The sequence below is a fragment of the Lytechinus pictus genome, chromosome 17 (assembly GCF_037042905.1).
Source record: "Lytechinus pictus isolate F3 Inbred chromosome 17, Lp3.0, whole genome shotgun sequence".
NCBI lineage: Eukaryota > Metazoa > Echinodermata > Echinoidea > Temnopleuroida > Toxopneustidae > Lytechinus > Lytechinus pictus.
This window is the reverse complement of record NC_087261.1, coordinates 21484822-21499709: the sequence shown is the minus strand read 5'-3', so window position 1 is coordinate 21499709 and position 14888 is coordinate 21484822. Positions and strand designations below refer to the sequence as shown.

At 36.1% G+C, this 14888-nt stretch overlaps 2 protein-coding genes across 2 annotated transcripts; one reads left to right on the top strand and one right to left on the bottom strand.

Moving 5' to 3' along the window:
* The first annotated feature begins 3651 nt into the window (after window positions 1–3651).
* Window positions 3652–12053, top strand: LOC129280686 (retinol dehydrogenase 8-like). Its single transcript, XM_054916702.2, has 5 exons — window positions 3652–3964; window positions 5519–5784; window positions 6772–6951; window positions 8914–9007; window positions 9852–12053. The coding sequence occupies exons 2-5, from the start codon at window positions 5520–5522 to the stop codon at window positions 10162–10164; spliced, it is 852 nt and encodes a 283-aa protein (XP_054772677.2). The 5' UTR covers window positions 3652–3964; window position 5519; the 3' UTR covers window positions 10165–12053.
* LOC129280782 (retinol dehydrogenase 8-like) lies at window positions 10660–14865 on the bottom strand. Its single transcript, XM_054916787.2, has 4 exons — window positions 14599–14865; window positions 13591–13770; window positions 12481–12574; window positions 10660–11283 (listed from the first exon to the last, which is right to left on the bottom strand). The coding sequence occupies exons 1-4, from the start codon at window positions 14861–14863 to the stop codon at window positions 10962–10964; spliced, it is 861 nt and encodes a 286-aa protein (XP_054772762.2). The 5' UTR covers window positions 14864–14865; the 3' UTR covers window positions 10660–10961.
* Between the last annotated feature and the right edge of the window lie 23 nt (window positions 14866–14888).

The window sequence follows — 14888 nt, the reverse complement described above, 5'->3', positions numbered from 1 at the left end:
TAAAATTGTAAACGTTTCTACAGATCCGCCCCTGTGTAATTATGCTTTTTTTTTAAATAAATAACCATGTGGACAGGGGAAAACGTGGAATAAAAATATATTCAATAACGTTTTCTCATTTCAAGCAAATAAAAAACAATATGATTGATATTCAACATTTTTTAGATATGATTCATCATTATAAAGTAAAAAAATATATATATTTCATGATTTGCTTTTTTTTATTTAATCATATTTGTGTTTATCCTTTTTTTTAAATCATATTTGTGTATATCTTTTTCTAATCGATAGTATTCACGGCACCTCTGTGGAGGGGCCGAATGGTTTGGCGCCGACTATATAGACATTTGAAAGTCCGGGTTTCGATCCCCATCCACTGCACCTATATGCCCGTGGGCAGTTGATTTATTCGACAATAAATGGAAATTATGTATGCATTCTTGGAAACTCGGTGTGGACTGGTATTGTTTACCATAGGCGCTCGACTACATCGTGAAAGTCCGAGGTTCGATTCTCATCACGGCCCTTGACCAAGGATTTTTTTAAAATTTACATTTCTATCTTATCTTGAAATAAATGAAAACGTTTTTCGCATTATTGATACAAACGTATTCTTAAGTAAACAATTATACATTTTGATATTTCTATCAATATTTCTGCATTAACCTGACGGTCATTCTCTCACGTTGAAACTGAAATATAATTTCGATCAATTCCATTGGTTTGATAGAACATAAAAAAAAACTATTTCCTTTAAAGGGTGCTCCGGGCTGACTATTTATATTTGAATAAATTGAGTAAAATTTGCAAAGCAAAGTGCTAAAAATTTATTGAATTTTAAAACTTTAACAATATCTTATGAAAACAGTTATATGCACGTCCTCATGAATATTCGTTAGGTGGGCTGATAATGTCACATTGCCACACTCCTTTTTCTTATTTTATTACATCAAATCATAATTCCCTATCTGATTTACGAGCGGCCTTCGTCTGTTGGGTGTGAAAGTGCCGTGAAGTGCTGTCAGAGGATTACCGGCACCAGGGGCGGAAATCTCTCCCAAAAGGTAGGGGGGACAAGGGGCTGAGAAAAAAAGTTATTATTACCCCAAATTTCAGATAATTTTGACGAAAATAAATTTGACAAGCAAAAAAAAAAGGTTATCCCAAAAGTAAGGTCACCTCGTCCTAAAATACATGTTTTATTTCGATTTTGAAAGATTAATTTCTTACCATCATAAAAGACCAGAAATAATAGGGGGACATTTGATATTGTATCCCCCCTACTATTTTGAGTAGGGAGGGACACGTCCCCCCTGGGATTTCCGCCCATGACCGGCGCCGAGCATGGAGCCGGGCGTTGGGTACACGAGAGAGTCAGAACCGGGAGTCAGAACTCCATTCGTATTAGCTTCAAACTGTATTCTCCGTATGTAGGCAAACGAAACCGTCGATCGTATCTTGCCCGACCAAAAGTAATTCGGATATTAAACAAATATAGCCGAAAAACAACTATATAAATTGAAAAATATATATTTCTTAGTTATAAAAAAAAAGATATTTTGAAGCGATGAAATCAGTAATGTAAAATCAGTAATTAATTCCCAAAACCCATTTTAAATTTGTTTTTGTCATTTTAACAATTAAAATAAAGCATAAGAAATAATAAGAAGAATATGAAGCTGATTTCTAGCGGTGTTTAAAAAATGTAAATGATTACCTACTTATAAATGAGGAAGTTATAATATAGTTTTTCATAAAGAAAATGAAAAAGAAGAGGAAGGAAGGAGAAGAAGAAGAAGAAGAAGGAGAAGAAGAAGAAGAAGAAGGGCATTCTTATTTATCCAGTGTGATGAAAATTTTGCCCATTCCAAAGCAATTTTAACCTTACTGGACAATATGCTTTCCGCATTGGGTAAAATAACCTACCGCCCAAAATTGGTTAGACACAATAACTATCCTAGTGGTGATAAAAATTTTACCCAGTATTTCTTACATGCAGTGACAAAGACCCGTTGATATAGATATAGGTCTATACAGTGGCCTGTTTCCTACTTCAGGTTCAACTGTTGCCTCACATTTATTTATAACATATAGGCCTTTTAAAACAGTTATTTTAATGAGGGGTATGATATCTGCTCAGCACTGGCAGGAGTTTGAACGGGTAAGGCTGTCCATCATGTCCATTGCAAGTGAGCAGTGTTGCCATTTGGAGATTTCCATCCCCAAATTTTGAAAATGTGGGAATTTTGAGAAGCCTTTTGGGATGAAAAAAAAATTGGGGATTAAAATAAATTTGAAGATTTTTTTATGCGTTTTAGGGGATTTTTGAAGGTATTGATGAAAAGCACTTAGAATCGTTATTTTTCAGTAATATGATGCTAATAATCATAGAATGTACTGTACAGCAGCGCGTTTCCTATACGCAATTCAAGAGATGAATTCCTCACAGAACTTAGATCTCGTTGGTTGTCCGATAAAATGGTAGTGTTGCCAATCTACTTTGCATCAAAACCTAGAAAAAAAAATGCTGGGTATGGTGTGAACAAACAAACACATATTAACTAGTTTGGGGCAATAACCATAAAACATTTCCTCACTTTTTCAGCAATTATTGTGATTTTTAAAATTTGGGGACTTTTCGAGTGCCTTTTGGGGATTTTCTTCAGCTCGGACATGGCAACACTGCAAGTGAGCTCAAATGATTTCATGTCATAGTGTAGTAGGTTTCACGGTACACCATGTATCTTTCTTGGGCATATGTTGGTCCTGAAAAGGACCACCCAATCTCTTTTTTCATGTCAGATGTTCGATGCCGCCAGTCGAGCCAGTGAGTTAGATTGTTTTTTTTTTTTTTTTTTTTTTTTTTTTTTTTTTTTTTGGGGGGGGGGGGGGGGTGCGATTTTGGGAACAAATCGATTATCAAATGAATTTTGCAAACAGGAATTAAAGCATATACGTATTAAAATAGCAATGGCAAAGCCTATTGCATTTTGGGGGTAGATACATAGGCCTAGTACTTGTACCCTGTGGGGGTGTTGTACCCCCTTTTTTTCCACATCATCTTTTGAAAGTGGAAATGACAAATCACCTTTGAACTGAATTATTTTTTTCACTTCTAAAATCCTTGATAAGGCCTTAATGAATGTTGATTCCCACTTGCATAACCAGGAGTTGTTTCTCTTTTTTTTTAATGTACCCCACCCCCCTCCTAGTCTGCTGTGCAAACCCTTCACTCGAGTAAAGGGTCTGAATTGCAGCCTACTCATGCCTTGGGTACTGAAGGCCCTCTCGCTTAGGAACAGCAATATTTGTATGTGCTAGTCTTTGCGTGGAGACACACTTGTTCAAAGTTTCTATCAAGGTCTGTGCCAGACTACCCCCCCCCCCCAGTATACGTAGGCTGTTTTAATGTGTATTTAGCATGCAGCGTTGTTTACATCATAAGCTTGGGTGTAATAGTACAGGTATTGAGTACATTGACTGGTCACGAAGTTGTACCTTGTCGTAAAAAAAATAAGTATACAGGCCTACATAACCTCCGGTTTGCTAGGACAGGAACCAACATTGTTCATTCTTTCCTTTCTTAGGGCTAACAATGCTTTTCATAACAAAGTCCAACATTAAAATTCAAGGTGAAGTAAATGAGAAAATAGTAGAGTTATGTATTCAATCAAGCTACTTTCAAAAGCAGTAATCATTCACCTGTAAATTCGTGGTGACCTGCCTTGAACTATAATAAGGTTTAATTTGTGGCAAAATTTTACGGTAACGCACAAGTCCTTTTTTGACAGAATTCTGTTCCAAATAAAATGCACATTAAAACAAGAAAATAAAGAGTGATTTAACGCCTTTTGGAAACACTCTTCCGTTGATTTTCATCGAGGCAATCACAGTTTTGCTGTTAAATTTTTCGAACTACGAAGATAATTTAATTCTGTTGATCAAACATCTCTGACTTCCAAAGGTAAGTACGATTGTTATGTTCAATCTGCCCACCTAAAAAGAGTTATGATCTCTAAAGGAGTCTTGATAACTTTTTATTTGTCAAAAACTGTTTGTGTGAGATTCCATATTCACTATCATCATGTGCATTGAGGTTCGAAAGGACGCATTTTGCTAAATAAACTTAAAGGGCTAATTCAAGCTGAAAATAATATTGAACAGATAAAGAAAAATCAGACAAACAAAACAAAAACAATTTGATCAAAATCGGACAAAGAGTAACAACGTCATGGCATTTTAAAATTTGCATTTAAAACAGTTCTAGGCATGTCTTCGTGAATATCCAATGAGCAATCTGATGATGTGATATCACACCGTCTTCTTTTGTATTTTATTATATGAAATTAGGTTTATTAAAATAATTTCCTCCGAGATCTAAAAAAAAATGCATTAACAACTGATCTAGTGCATTAGTTATTCATTTTTGGAACTTATTTCCTTGTAAGGGAGACATACATTTTTATGCATGTATGAAAAAATAACGCAATTATGATTTTTCATATAATAACATAAGAAAAAGGAAAGTGAGGATTTGACAACATGGCCCACCTCCTGAATATTCATGACAACGTGAATATAACTGTTAAATAAAATAGTGCTAAACTTTATAGAATTCAATAACTTCATTTGTTTGTTATCAGATTTGATGATATTTTCAGCATTAATTTTTGCCTTGTGAATTTATCTCTATTAATTTAGATATAAACATTTTCAGCCCGGATCATCCCTTTAATAAAAAAGTGCTAAAGTTTAAAATTCAATAACTTCATTGTTTGTTATCAGATTTTGATCAAATTTTCAGCATCTTTTTTGCTCTGTGAATGTTACTCTCTCTATTTATTTAAATATATATATATCATGCATATTTTCAGCCCGGAGTACCCCCTTTACCGCATACTTTGTGGCGGAGATGATATTGGCTATGAAGATGATTATTATTTTGCTCAAGCTGCCAGCGTTTCTAGCAGGTCACCCGGCGGATTACTGATACTCATTTGCCTCACTTTGTTAGGGTTCAGCTCAGTGGATTAATTTTTATCACAATGTTTGGATTCTAACCCCCTATATACCCCTACTTTTAAAAGCCGGAGATCAATCGACTCGGTCACAACACCCCCTCCCAAAATAAAAGGATAATTTTTCTTTGTTTTTGTTTGTTTGTTTGATATCATTGAGTCGAATATTACAAAGTAAAATGTTTAATACAATCTAGTTTGGAGTACGCCCGCACATGTATTGTTTGTTTATACTTTAAACTAAATATTTAATTCTAATAAACAGCAAAGTTAAATTCCTCATAATTATTTAAATGTTGACAATTCGTTGTTCACATTATCAAATAATAGTTTATTGAGTCCTCTCTTTAAAACTGTTATAAAACAACGAAAAGTTTTATGTATTTTTAGTGAAGCAAATTGCATAAAAATGATGGCTGTTGATTAATTTTGTCTTAAATGTGTACGAAGATTTGTTTTTCATTGTCTGGTCCCCTTCGATCGTTCCCTCACATTTCTAGAATGGCGCCTCAAATCGTTCTGATGACCGGTTCTTCTTCTGGAATCGGTCTCGTCATGGCTCAACGTCTCGCTCGAGATCCCGATCACCGATTCATCGTCATTGCCACCGTGATCGCGATGTCGGAGAAGAACGATCTCGAGGCTGCTGTGAAAGACGACATCGAGAAGACAGTTTTCATCAAGGAGTTGGACATCACAAACGATGAACACATTACTGAAGTAGTTGAGGATGTCATCAGTAGTCATGGACGCATCGATGTATTGAGTGAGAAAAAAATAGAAAGACCCCCCCGAAAGATTCTCTGCCTAGTGAATTGACTTTCATGATAAATAAACTTGTTCTTATATGGTGACATAATTATGCAGACTGTTTCTATCTGTAATAAGCCAGTTTAAAAGCAAATTCGAATTTGATAAACGCTATTTAAAAAATCAATGCATTAAAACTTAAAGCTATTGACACCTTCAACTAACTATCAATAAATTTGTCAAATACTATACTTATGCACATTCTTATTTCGAAATAATGACACTAAAATGCCCAGTGACCTTTGCACCGGCCATGTTCCTCTTTTCATTTTCAGTATTATTTGCACCACCCTTCTCTCCCCCTTTGTCCTTTGCCAACTTTTTCCTCCTTATTATAATTTTATAATTGATCATTTAAATCACTTTCTCTTATTTTTGTATTGGCTTATTTGCTTTATTTTATATTTTGTAGATTATTTGTTTTAAGCTCGTCTCTGTCTCCATTATTGTATATAGCTTTGTAAATTAGTATTGAAACTAAGTTTATAGGGACTTGCCTTTCATACAAGCATTGCTTTTCTTGGCAGTTAATTTATCTTCTAAATTTGTTATTAAATTTCATTGAACTGTTTGTATTATTTTTCTGGGGTTGCCACGCAGTCAAGCTTAGCTTATGGTGGCAACCCTGCAACCTTCTAACAATCGATATATATCAATAGAAAATGCAATTATGTTCAATGTTTTGCTTGTCAGTTAAACGTATATTATTACTGTATTTTCTTTGTTAAAGTGTTTATGAAAAAATGTTGCAGAAACCAATTAATGAAAAATGAAATGAAATGAATACGTACTATTCGATTATATTTTGTTATTTTGTTAAACGAAAATCTGATAAATCGAAATCTAAATGCACTATTCATCATAAAATTATTCAAACAAACAACTTGGGCTGCTTATATATTTGTGTTTCTCTCTTTTCTCTCTCACTTAAAAAAAATCACAGTAAATATTGCAGGCATTGCTTTGCCTGCTATAGCAGAGAGGGTGTCTCGGGAAAAGATCGATAAGATTTTCAACGTGAATGTTATCGGGACCATACGACTAACCCAGGCCGTTCTGCCTCACATGAAAGAGCAGCAATCTGGAAAGATCATCACATTCTCTAGTATCACTGGTAAAATAGGTATGCCATTCTTCTTGAATATGAATGGATTAGAAATATATTATTTCATGCTAATCAATTAATTGATTAATTAAAAATTAATTATTGTTGAAATTATTATTATTTTTTTTCATCATTATTTATTATTCATCTATTTATTTATCTACCTTTCAATTTTTATTTATTTATTCATTTATCTATTGATCTATTCATTTATTTATATGTTTTTTTTTTTTTTTTGGGGGGGGGAGTGGAGCTCATAATTTATTAACATATCAAGATACTTATATTCCGAACTCTGTCTGTCCGACCGGCCTACATTATAGTTTTACATTTTATAAATCGTATTTTCTCCACGGCGGCAATCGGGTCTGTTTTAATGAAATCCAAAGTAAGTATAAGGTGCCGATGAATCATTGGAGGCAGGGGGCTGATTTTTTTTTCAATATACGTGTACAAAAACGTAAATATACCATAATTTATGATGGTGTTTTGGCGCATGGCCAGCGTCACCCCCCCCCATACACTGTCAATACATTCCTCTCGGCCCCTGCAAAAGGCCCGGCCGGTCGATAAATCCAGGTTATGTATTCTAACGTGTCGACTCAGTGGCGTAACTACGGGGGGCATGGGGGGCACGTGCCCCTCCAATCGGCTGGCCCCCCCCCCCCAAAAAAAAAAGGGGGAAAAGGAGAAAAAGAGGGAGAAAAGAAAAGTTATAATTATAATTATGTTATGTTATATTACATAAGAAACGTTTTTTTTTCATAACTTTATGAAACATAATTTGCTCAGGGCCTTTGCCTTCATTGTTCCTGGTGCTAGCATTGTCTGTTTAACGAGATACATAATCCTGTTGTACTAACACATCCGGTTTTCAAGTCAATATACACCAAATATATTTCCTCGCACTTCGAGTTATTATTGTTTTATGTAGTGACATAATATGCGTCTTTTTCATGACTAGTTGAATTGATTGCCCTATTTTAAGGTCTTAATATAAAACATTTCCTGTCCGTGTTTACGTTCGCATTACTGGATTGGTGATATACGTCTGTTCTTGATGAATTCCTAAAATCTGTCCTTAAAATGTTCCTTTTTCTAATCTGAATATCAAAAATTTTCATATGGTCTTAGTGAATTCCTACAAACATGCCTTATAATGCACCTCTTCAAGTCTGAAATTCCTAAATTTTCAGCTCGTGCTTTGCACTCGCAATAATTGATTTGTGAGGTGCGTATGTTAATCATGATTACAATTACTACAAGTACTTCATGTGTTTAGATGTAATTCTAACAAAATCAGCAAGCGCTTGGTACTCGCTTTAGAGGACCTTGGTGAGATATGTATGCTCTTAACAGATTCATAAAATAAAGTACTTAAAATGTCCCTCTTTCGGGTTAATATATACACAAATTTGAGCTCGCATTGTTTGTTTAGCGAGACAGTAACGTATCATGATTACAAAAATTTGCTTATAATGTCCCTTTTTAGGTCTGAATATCAAAAATTTTCAGCTCGCGCTTCGCGCTCGCATTATTTGATCAGTGACATCCATATCCGTTTAATGACAGTGTCTTTTAGATGTCTCTATAAGGTCAGTAGTCTTAGCAACAAAAATTTTGCTTGTGCCCCCCCCCCATGCCGTGACCCACGGTACGCAACTGTGTCGACTATATGCTGTGTGAAATTTGATGCACTATGTAATATCTTCGGTTAAATTTCGTTGAACTCTGTTCTGACTCATCGCCCTCTGAATAAGGTTAAGAACGTATTAACTAAACCGCGTCACTAAACCCATCTGTGCACATCTTTTTTTTTCTGATACATTTTTAGTTATTTTGTGTGTGTGTGTTTCGGAGGGGGGGGGGGTTATTTTCAGGATCACGGGTCATAATTCTTGTAACTATTTTTCGTAATGTAATTGATACATGTAGATTCGCAATTGCATACAAGACTAATGTGTACGCTTTTATTGTCAGGTTTTCCGTACTCTGAATTTTACTGTGCATCCAAGTTTGCTCTAGAAGGGTTCTTCGAATCACTGGCAGGAGGTTTGAGGGCATTCAAAATCAGGTACATTCGATTTCTGGTAATGTTTGGGGCAAGTCTGCTAATAATAATTATACCCCCCAAAAAAATAATTTAAATAAATAAATGAATAGATAGATATAAAAAAAAACAAGAAACATAGGCCTACACTTTTGCTTTTCGATCCGAGCATGCTCAGCACTTTAGATAAAGTATCAATGAAAAGTTCTATTTTGCAGGTGTTTACACTGTATATACAGTGGATGTTATAAAGAAAAAAAATCATTTTTTTATTAAGCTTGTTTTTTTTATATTAATTTTACCTAATGATATGAATGGATATTGCTTGGGAGTCTATACAAAATATTAGGAGCAGTAAAATCAAACGTGTTTACCTTAAGGAATTTATAGACGCGATGGCCCGTATTCTGAACTCTGGTTTAAATTAATCATTAGACCCTGGTTTAAATTTGTGGTTTAACTATGGAGAGCCAATTTTAGCACAAATCCCTAACAGTACACATTCAATGTATTAACTCATTATGACACCCAAATTGTTCATAATTGTCTGGGAATGATAACTGAAGTATTATTCTTCATTATAAAAGCAAAAGGAAACAAAATAGTAAACATAAAAAATATACAATACAAACATAATTTTTGAATTTTTGGCTCCCATAATTTTAGCACAGAGTTAGACCATGGTCTAAGTTAAACCTGACTTCAGAATACGGGCCAAAGGGTCTGTTCTAAAACTGAATAAAATATATACTGTGGTGTTACTTCTCTGGTATAAACATGTACAGGTACCGGGCTGGTGTTTCATTAACACTATTATACTAATATGAATTAATTATAACTGTAATTATCAAAATATTTTTTTAAACAGAGTATGTTTGATCGAGCCTACCCAGGTGGAGAGCGCCCTCTGGGATTGGATACTGCATCAGATGGAGTCTTTAGCCAACGACCAAACACTTTCGGAAATCGATCGCCGACAAAATCGCATCACGCATGCTCGCTCCAAAGAAGGAACTCGCATGCCTGCTGACGACGTCGTTGGAGCGGTGATAACGCGTTGTTTAGACGTCGACGAACCTGTTCTGCGTCATCTACTGGCGCCGGGGGAAACCTGCGACGTCCTTCAGAAAACATTGGCAGACTTGACGGGTGAAGCGGGGATTTCTGCTTTCGGATTCTGAAATTAAACTTGGAATTTAGATGATTTTAAGCCCTTACATTTTTTTTTGGGGGGGGGGGGGCGGGGTTGTTAATAGGTTATCTTTGTCCAAAAAGTTCGAAGAAAGAAGGAATATCGACAAAAAATGCAGCAATTTCCCTCTTCACTTCTCCAGCGGATCTCTAGTTTGTACCATGCTAGTTTAAAATATAGATGCTGATACAGCATCAGTTCTTGCTAAGAGTTTATCGACTATCGTTGCCACTGATAATGTTCTACTTTCAATGTATATATAGGCCTATTTGACGATAAGAAATCGTACATTTTTGCTGGGTTGTGTTACATGTTACGTCTGTTTTGGTAAGACGTTTGATGAATATTTAACTGCGCATTAAGGACTTGGGCTGTTCGAAAAAATCTGTTGGTAAAATTACCAGCTATAAATTTACGAATAACAAGTGTATGTAATGATGTGCCTATTAGTGTAGGCCGTAACTTTTGATTTGAGTTTTTTTTTCCAATAAGGTCGACAATGGAGAATGAAAGGTTATCGACTTGAAATAAAGGCCGACATATCCCTCTTCACTTTTCCAGAGCATCTCTAGCTTGGACCACCCTGTAGTTCGAAATCAAGAAGCGAGTTGTTAATGATTTGATAGTAAAGACGTAAATAACTCTTGCTTATGTGTCAAGAAGAAGTCATTAAAGAAATATGTTGCTTGGTTATATTGCATTTTAAGTATGTTTGGTAGGATGTTTGTTGAATATTAATAATATAAAAAAAAACTAATTAAGCGCCACTAAGGACTTCCATTTTATTCATTCAATTTCTGAGAGTTCTTTAAGACCAAGTTTTTGAAGTCCATCTTCTCCTGTTAAATCCGAAGCGGCTTGGGCCAAGTTGGTGTCTGCAATCAGGAGCCGAAGAGCCGGTTCGTCAGCGTTGATACAGTTCAACATTACCCTGTCGACAACGTCGTCAACTTCAAAGACCGGTTCCACACGTACTCGTGGAACTTTGTTCTGGAGCTGGCGTCTATCGATTGCGTGGATCGTATCGTCGTTGGAGTGTGACGTGTATTGTTTAACCGTGAAATCCCAGAGACCTGTCTTCACCGGCCCAGGTTCCACCAGACAAACTCTGTTTATAAAGAATTACATGATAAACGGATTAAGTTGGGATGTTGTTTTTTGTTTAATCGTCTGCATCTGTTACGACCATCGTACGATGGAATTGTTTACGATGTTTTGGTGGCATCGTCGTTAGCTATGGGCTACGATTTTGTGTTTAAGCTTTTGTTTTAAGGGTAATCGTACGATTTTCTGTGTTTGGCATCGTAGAGGACCAAAGAAAAAGCCATACAGAGGACGAACGGAGATCGTCCGATGTCCCTGCGCTGATTGTACGATGCCGGTACAAATGTCTTTGCGCTGATTGTACGATGCTCAAATCATACGATAGCCCTGCACTATACGATGCCCCGACTATGTAATTAAGAGCTACGATCCTACGATTTTGAAATATTTTTAATAACTTCGCGGAAGTTCGCGCTAAACATAATCACAGGGCATAATGATCGTAAATCCGTACGAACATCGCACGATCACCGTTCTCCACCCTACTTGTTGCTATTGCACAATTAGCAGTCTATGATCACCCTACGGTAACCCTCCAATGATCGTAGACCAGTGAGAAAAGTGCATTACTGCTAAAGGATACAGTTTTGACGCATCATCATTTCACTAAGATTTAATATTCTTGATTCAATACTTGTGTTCAATTTCCATTAAAAAAGATGAAATGAAAGAAATATTGTACATAATATTATGTTGCAGTAATTTAGACCAAGGAAAATAAGATCCTATAAAATAAAGCATAATAATGGAAATGCGGGGGTTCAGTAAAATTTTAAAATTAATAGTTGCTGTTTCTTTACTTGATGTGTTCACCACATAACAAAAACCATAATATATTGTGTTGACGCGTTCTCATGGTAACAAAAACCGGAAAATATGTATATTACTTAGATCTTCATGCTGTATCTGACAAAAAACTGTGAACACAGTGCGTTCACACTGTGGGGCACAATGTATTTTTTCATTATTACTCAATTCAATACATACCATGGATATAAGAAACCACCAGACAAGTGCAAACCGATTTTGCTTTTGTAGGCACTTTATGCTGTTGTTTAAATGCCTATCTGGTGTTAGCACAAAATACTGGTGCTGTTTCAAAATTTCAGCTGTTTTCCGCATAGGTACTATAATATTTAGGCTGATGTTAAGCTAACATTGACATTTTTGCAGTGCATCTGATGTTAAGGGCAGTACTGACCTGATGTTAAAGGCACGGACACCAGCTGCCAGAGACTCGAAGAAACCTTCCACAGCAAACTTTGATGCGCAGTACAGTTCAATATATGCAAAGCCTAGAGATAAAATGAATAAAAATACATAAACGATAAATAAAATAGCATGATTCCCGATGGAATTATATACACTTTCCCTTCACTGTAACATCTAGGGTGTTAAAACCTAGAGAAGACCACATCCTGAGGTTTTAAACTATACACTCTAGAGTTGATATAGCACCGACCAAAGGGTGCTAAAGCAACGACAAAGGTGTTGTTGTGTCTTGAACTAACACCATCAATTTAACACCGAAGTTTCAACACATCAACACCTAAGTTCTAATTTGTTTTAGTGATTTTTAAATCAAAGTATTTTGTGCAATCAGACTTTTGAGAGTAAGAAGCAGATTTAACAATACTGTATATTAAACAGAACAAAACTAAAACAAGAAAAAATACTAGTATAGCTATAAATCGATCGATTTATTCGAATGCCATTTCAAAATAAAATCTTGCATGGTCCTGGAAAGCAGGGGTGCTGAACCATCCCCGAGATTTTCCTTGGTGTGTTATTATCCATAGGCAGCACCCCTTGGAGAAATGTAAGCAAAATGACGTACATTTTGTAAGGAAACCCTTTTTATTTTATTTCATTTTTGCTGGTCTAGTTCCTGGGGCCCTAAAAGCTTGCATTATCCTTGGCGATTATAGGCCCTACAGCTGGTTTATGTGTTCGTATAGACAACACCCTCTCCACACATGCACGCACACACATGCACCTACACCCTCGCACACACGTCCGTACACACAGAATACGAATTTATATAGCCTCTTGTCGAGGCACTAACTGTTGGACCAAGGATATATCACTCTCCTTGGTTGGACACATTCATTTACCCAGGTATACCTTCGCTTCACCTGGAATCATAAATAATCAACCAACAAAGAGCAACCACTCGCTAGGACCTCGACAACAGGATAAAAAATCAAAGCTTTAAAAAAAATGGAAGACAGAATATGTCAAGCGCAATAAAAAATGAAAAATTGAATGTATAAAAGTGAACCCTAACATCAAAGAATTATGAAAGTTCTACCGATCCTTCCTGCTACACTGGAGAATGTGATGATCTTTCCTGATTGCTTCTCCTTCATGTGAGGCAGGACGGCCTGTGTTAGTCGTATAGTCCCGATAACGTTCACACTGAAGATCTTATCAACCTGCTCCCGAGAGATGTTTTCGGGAATCCCGATGAGAGAAAGTCCAGCTATGTTAACTGCGATTAAAAAAAGTGATAACGAAAATAATCAGGCTTATTTTTTTCAAAAATGGTCAATATCAAAGAAAAATGATGATGATTAACGTACAGGCTTACATTTTTACATTTGTAATTGATCTTTTATTTTTGATGGGAAAGTGTTTTTTTTGTTTTCATTATTAATTTGAAGGAGTTTCTTTATTTTACACTGAATTTTGGCACACCCCCAACATGCCCCATACCTTTCTACTTCCATGACTTCGATATACCCTTTTTGAATAACCCATCCCCCTTCGTTTCCCCTCGGATTTTCGATAACATTTATTATACTTTACACCTAATATTAACAATTATGTGTGATAATATTTTATGTGAGGCTTGGTTGAAAACCTGCAGCTGATGGCTCAGGCAAATCTGCAAGAGTAAACACTATCAAGAAAGCAATTTGATGGTGAGCAATGATCATAATCTCCTACAGATAAAACAGACAGGTTAAAACAAAAACAAAGCAGACGGAAAATGGGAGGGGGGCGAGGGTGTATAGAAGAAGGAAGAAATATGAGATTGTAGGCCTAAATATATTTCTGCCATAACACCGCTATTAGCAAAAAGGGAGAAGAGGTGCCCCTTAATATTTCCCCAGAAATTTCAATACATTTTATACTTTAAAAAAATTTCAATATGTGCCTGAAAAATTGCCCCATCAGGCGGTCTTCTACCTCGCTTTCGAGTTTCTTTGAAGATATTTTACGCGTCCCGCCCGAACCCCCCCCCCTCGATTCTGCGTACTAGCTGCCATGATAAGGCCTGAACAAATATTAAGATATAGTGTTTAGAGTTTCTTACGCAAAATATCGATTCGACCGTGATCGTTGATGACGCTCTCCACTACAATAGTAATATCTCCGTCTTTCGTGATGTCCATCTCCTTGATGAAAACTGCCTTGTCGATGTAATCCTTGACAGCAGCCTCGAGATCGTTCTTCTCCGACATCGCGATCACGGTAGCGATGATGATGAAACGGTGGTCGGGATCTCGGGCGAGACGTTGAACCATCGCGAGCCCAATTCCAGATGAACAACCAGTTACGAGCACGATTTGAGGCGCCATGTTGATTTTAAGAGCTATATCTGGG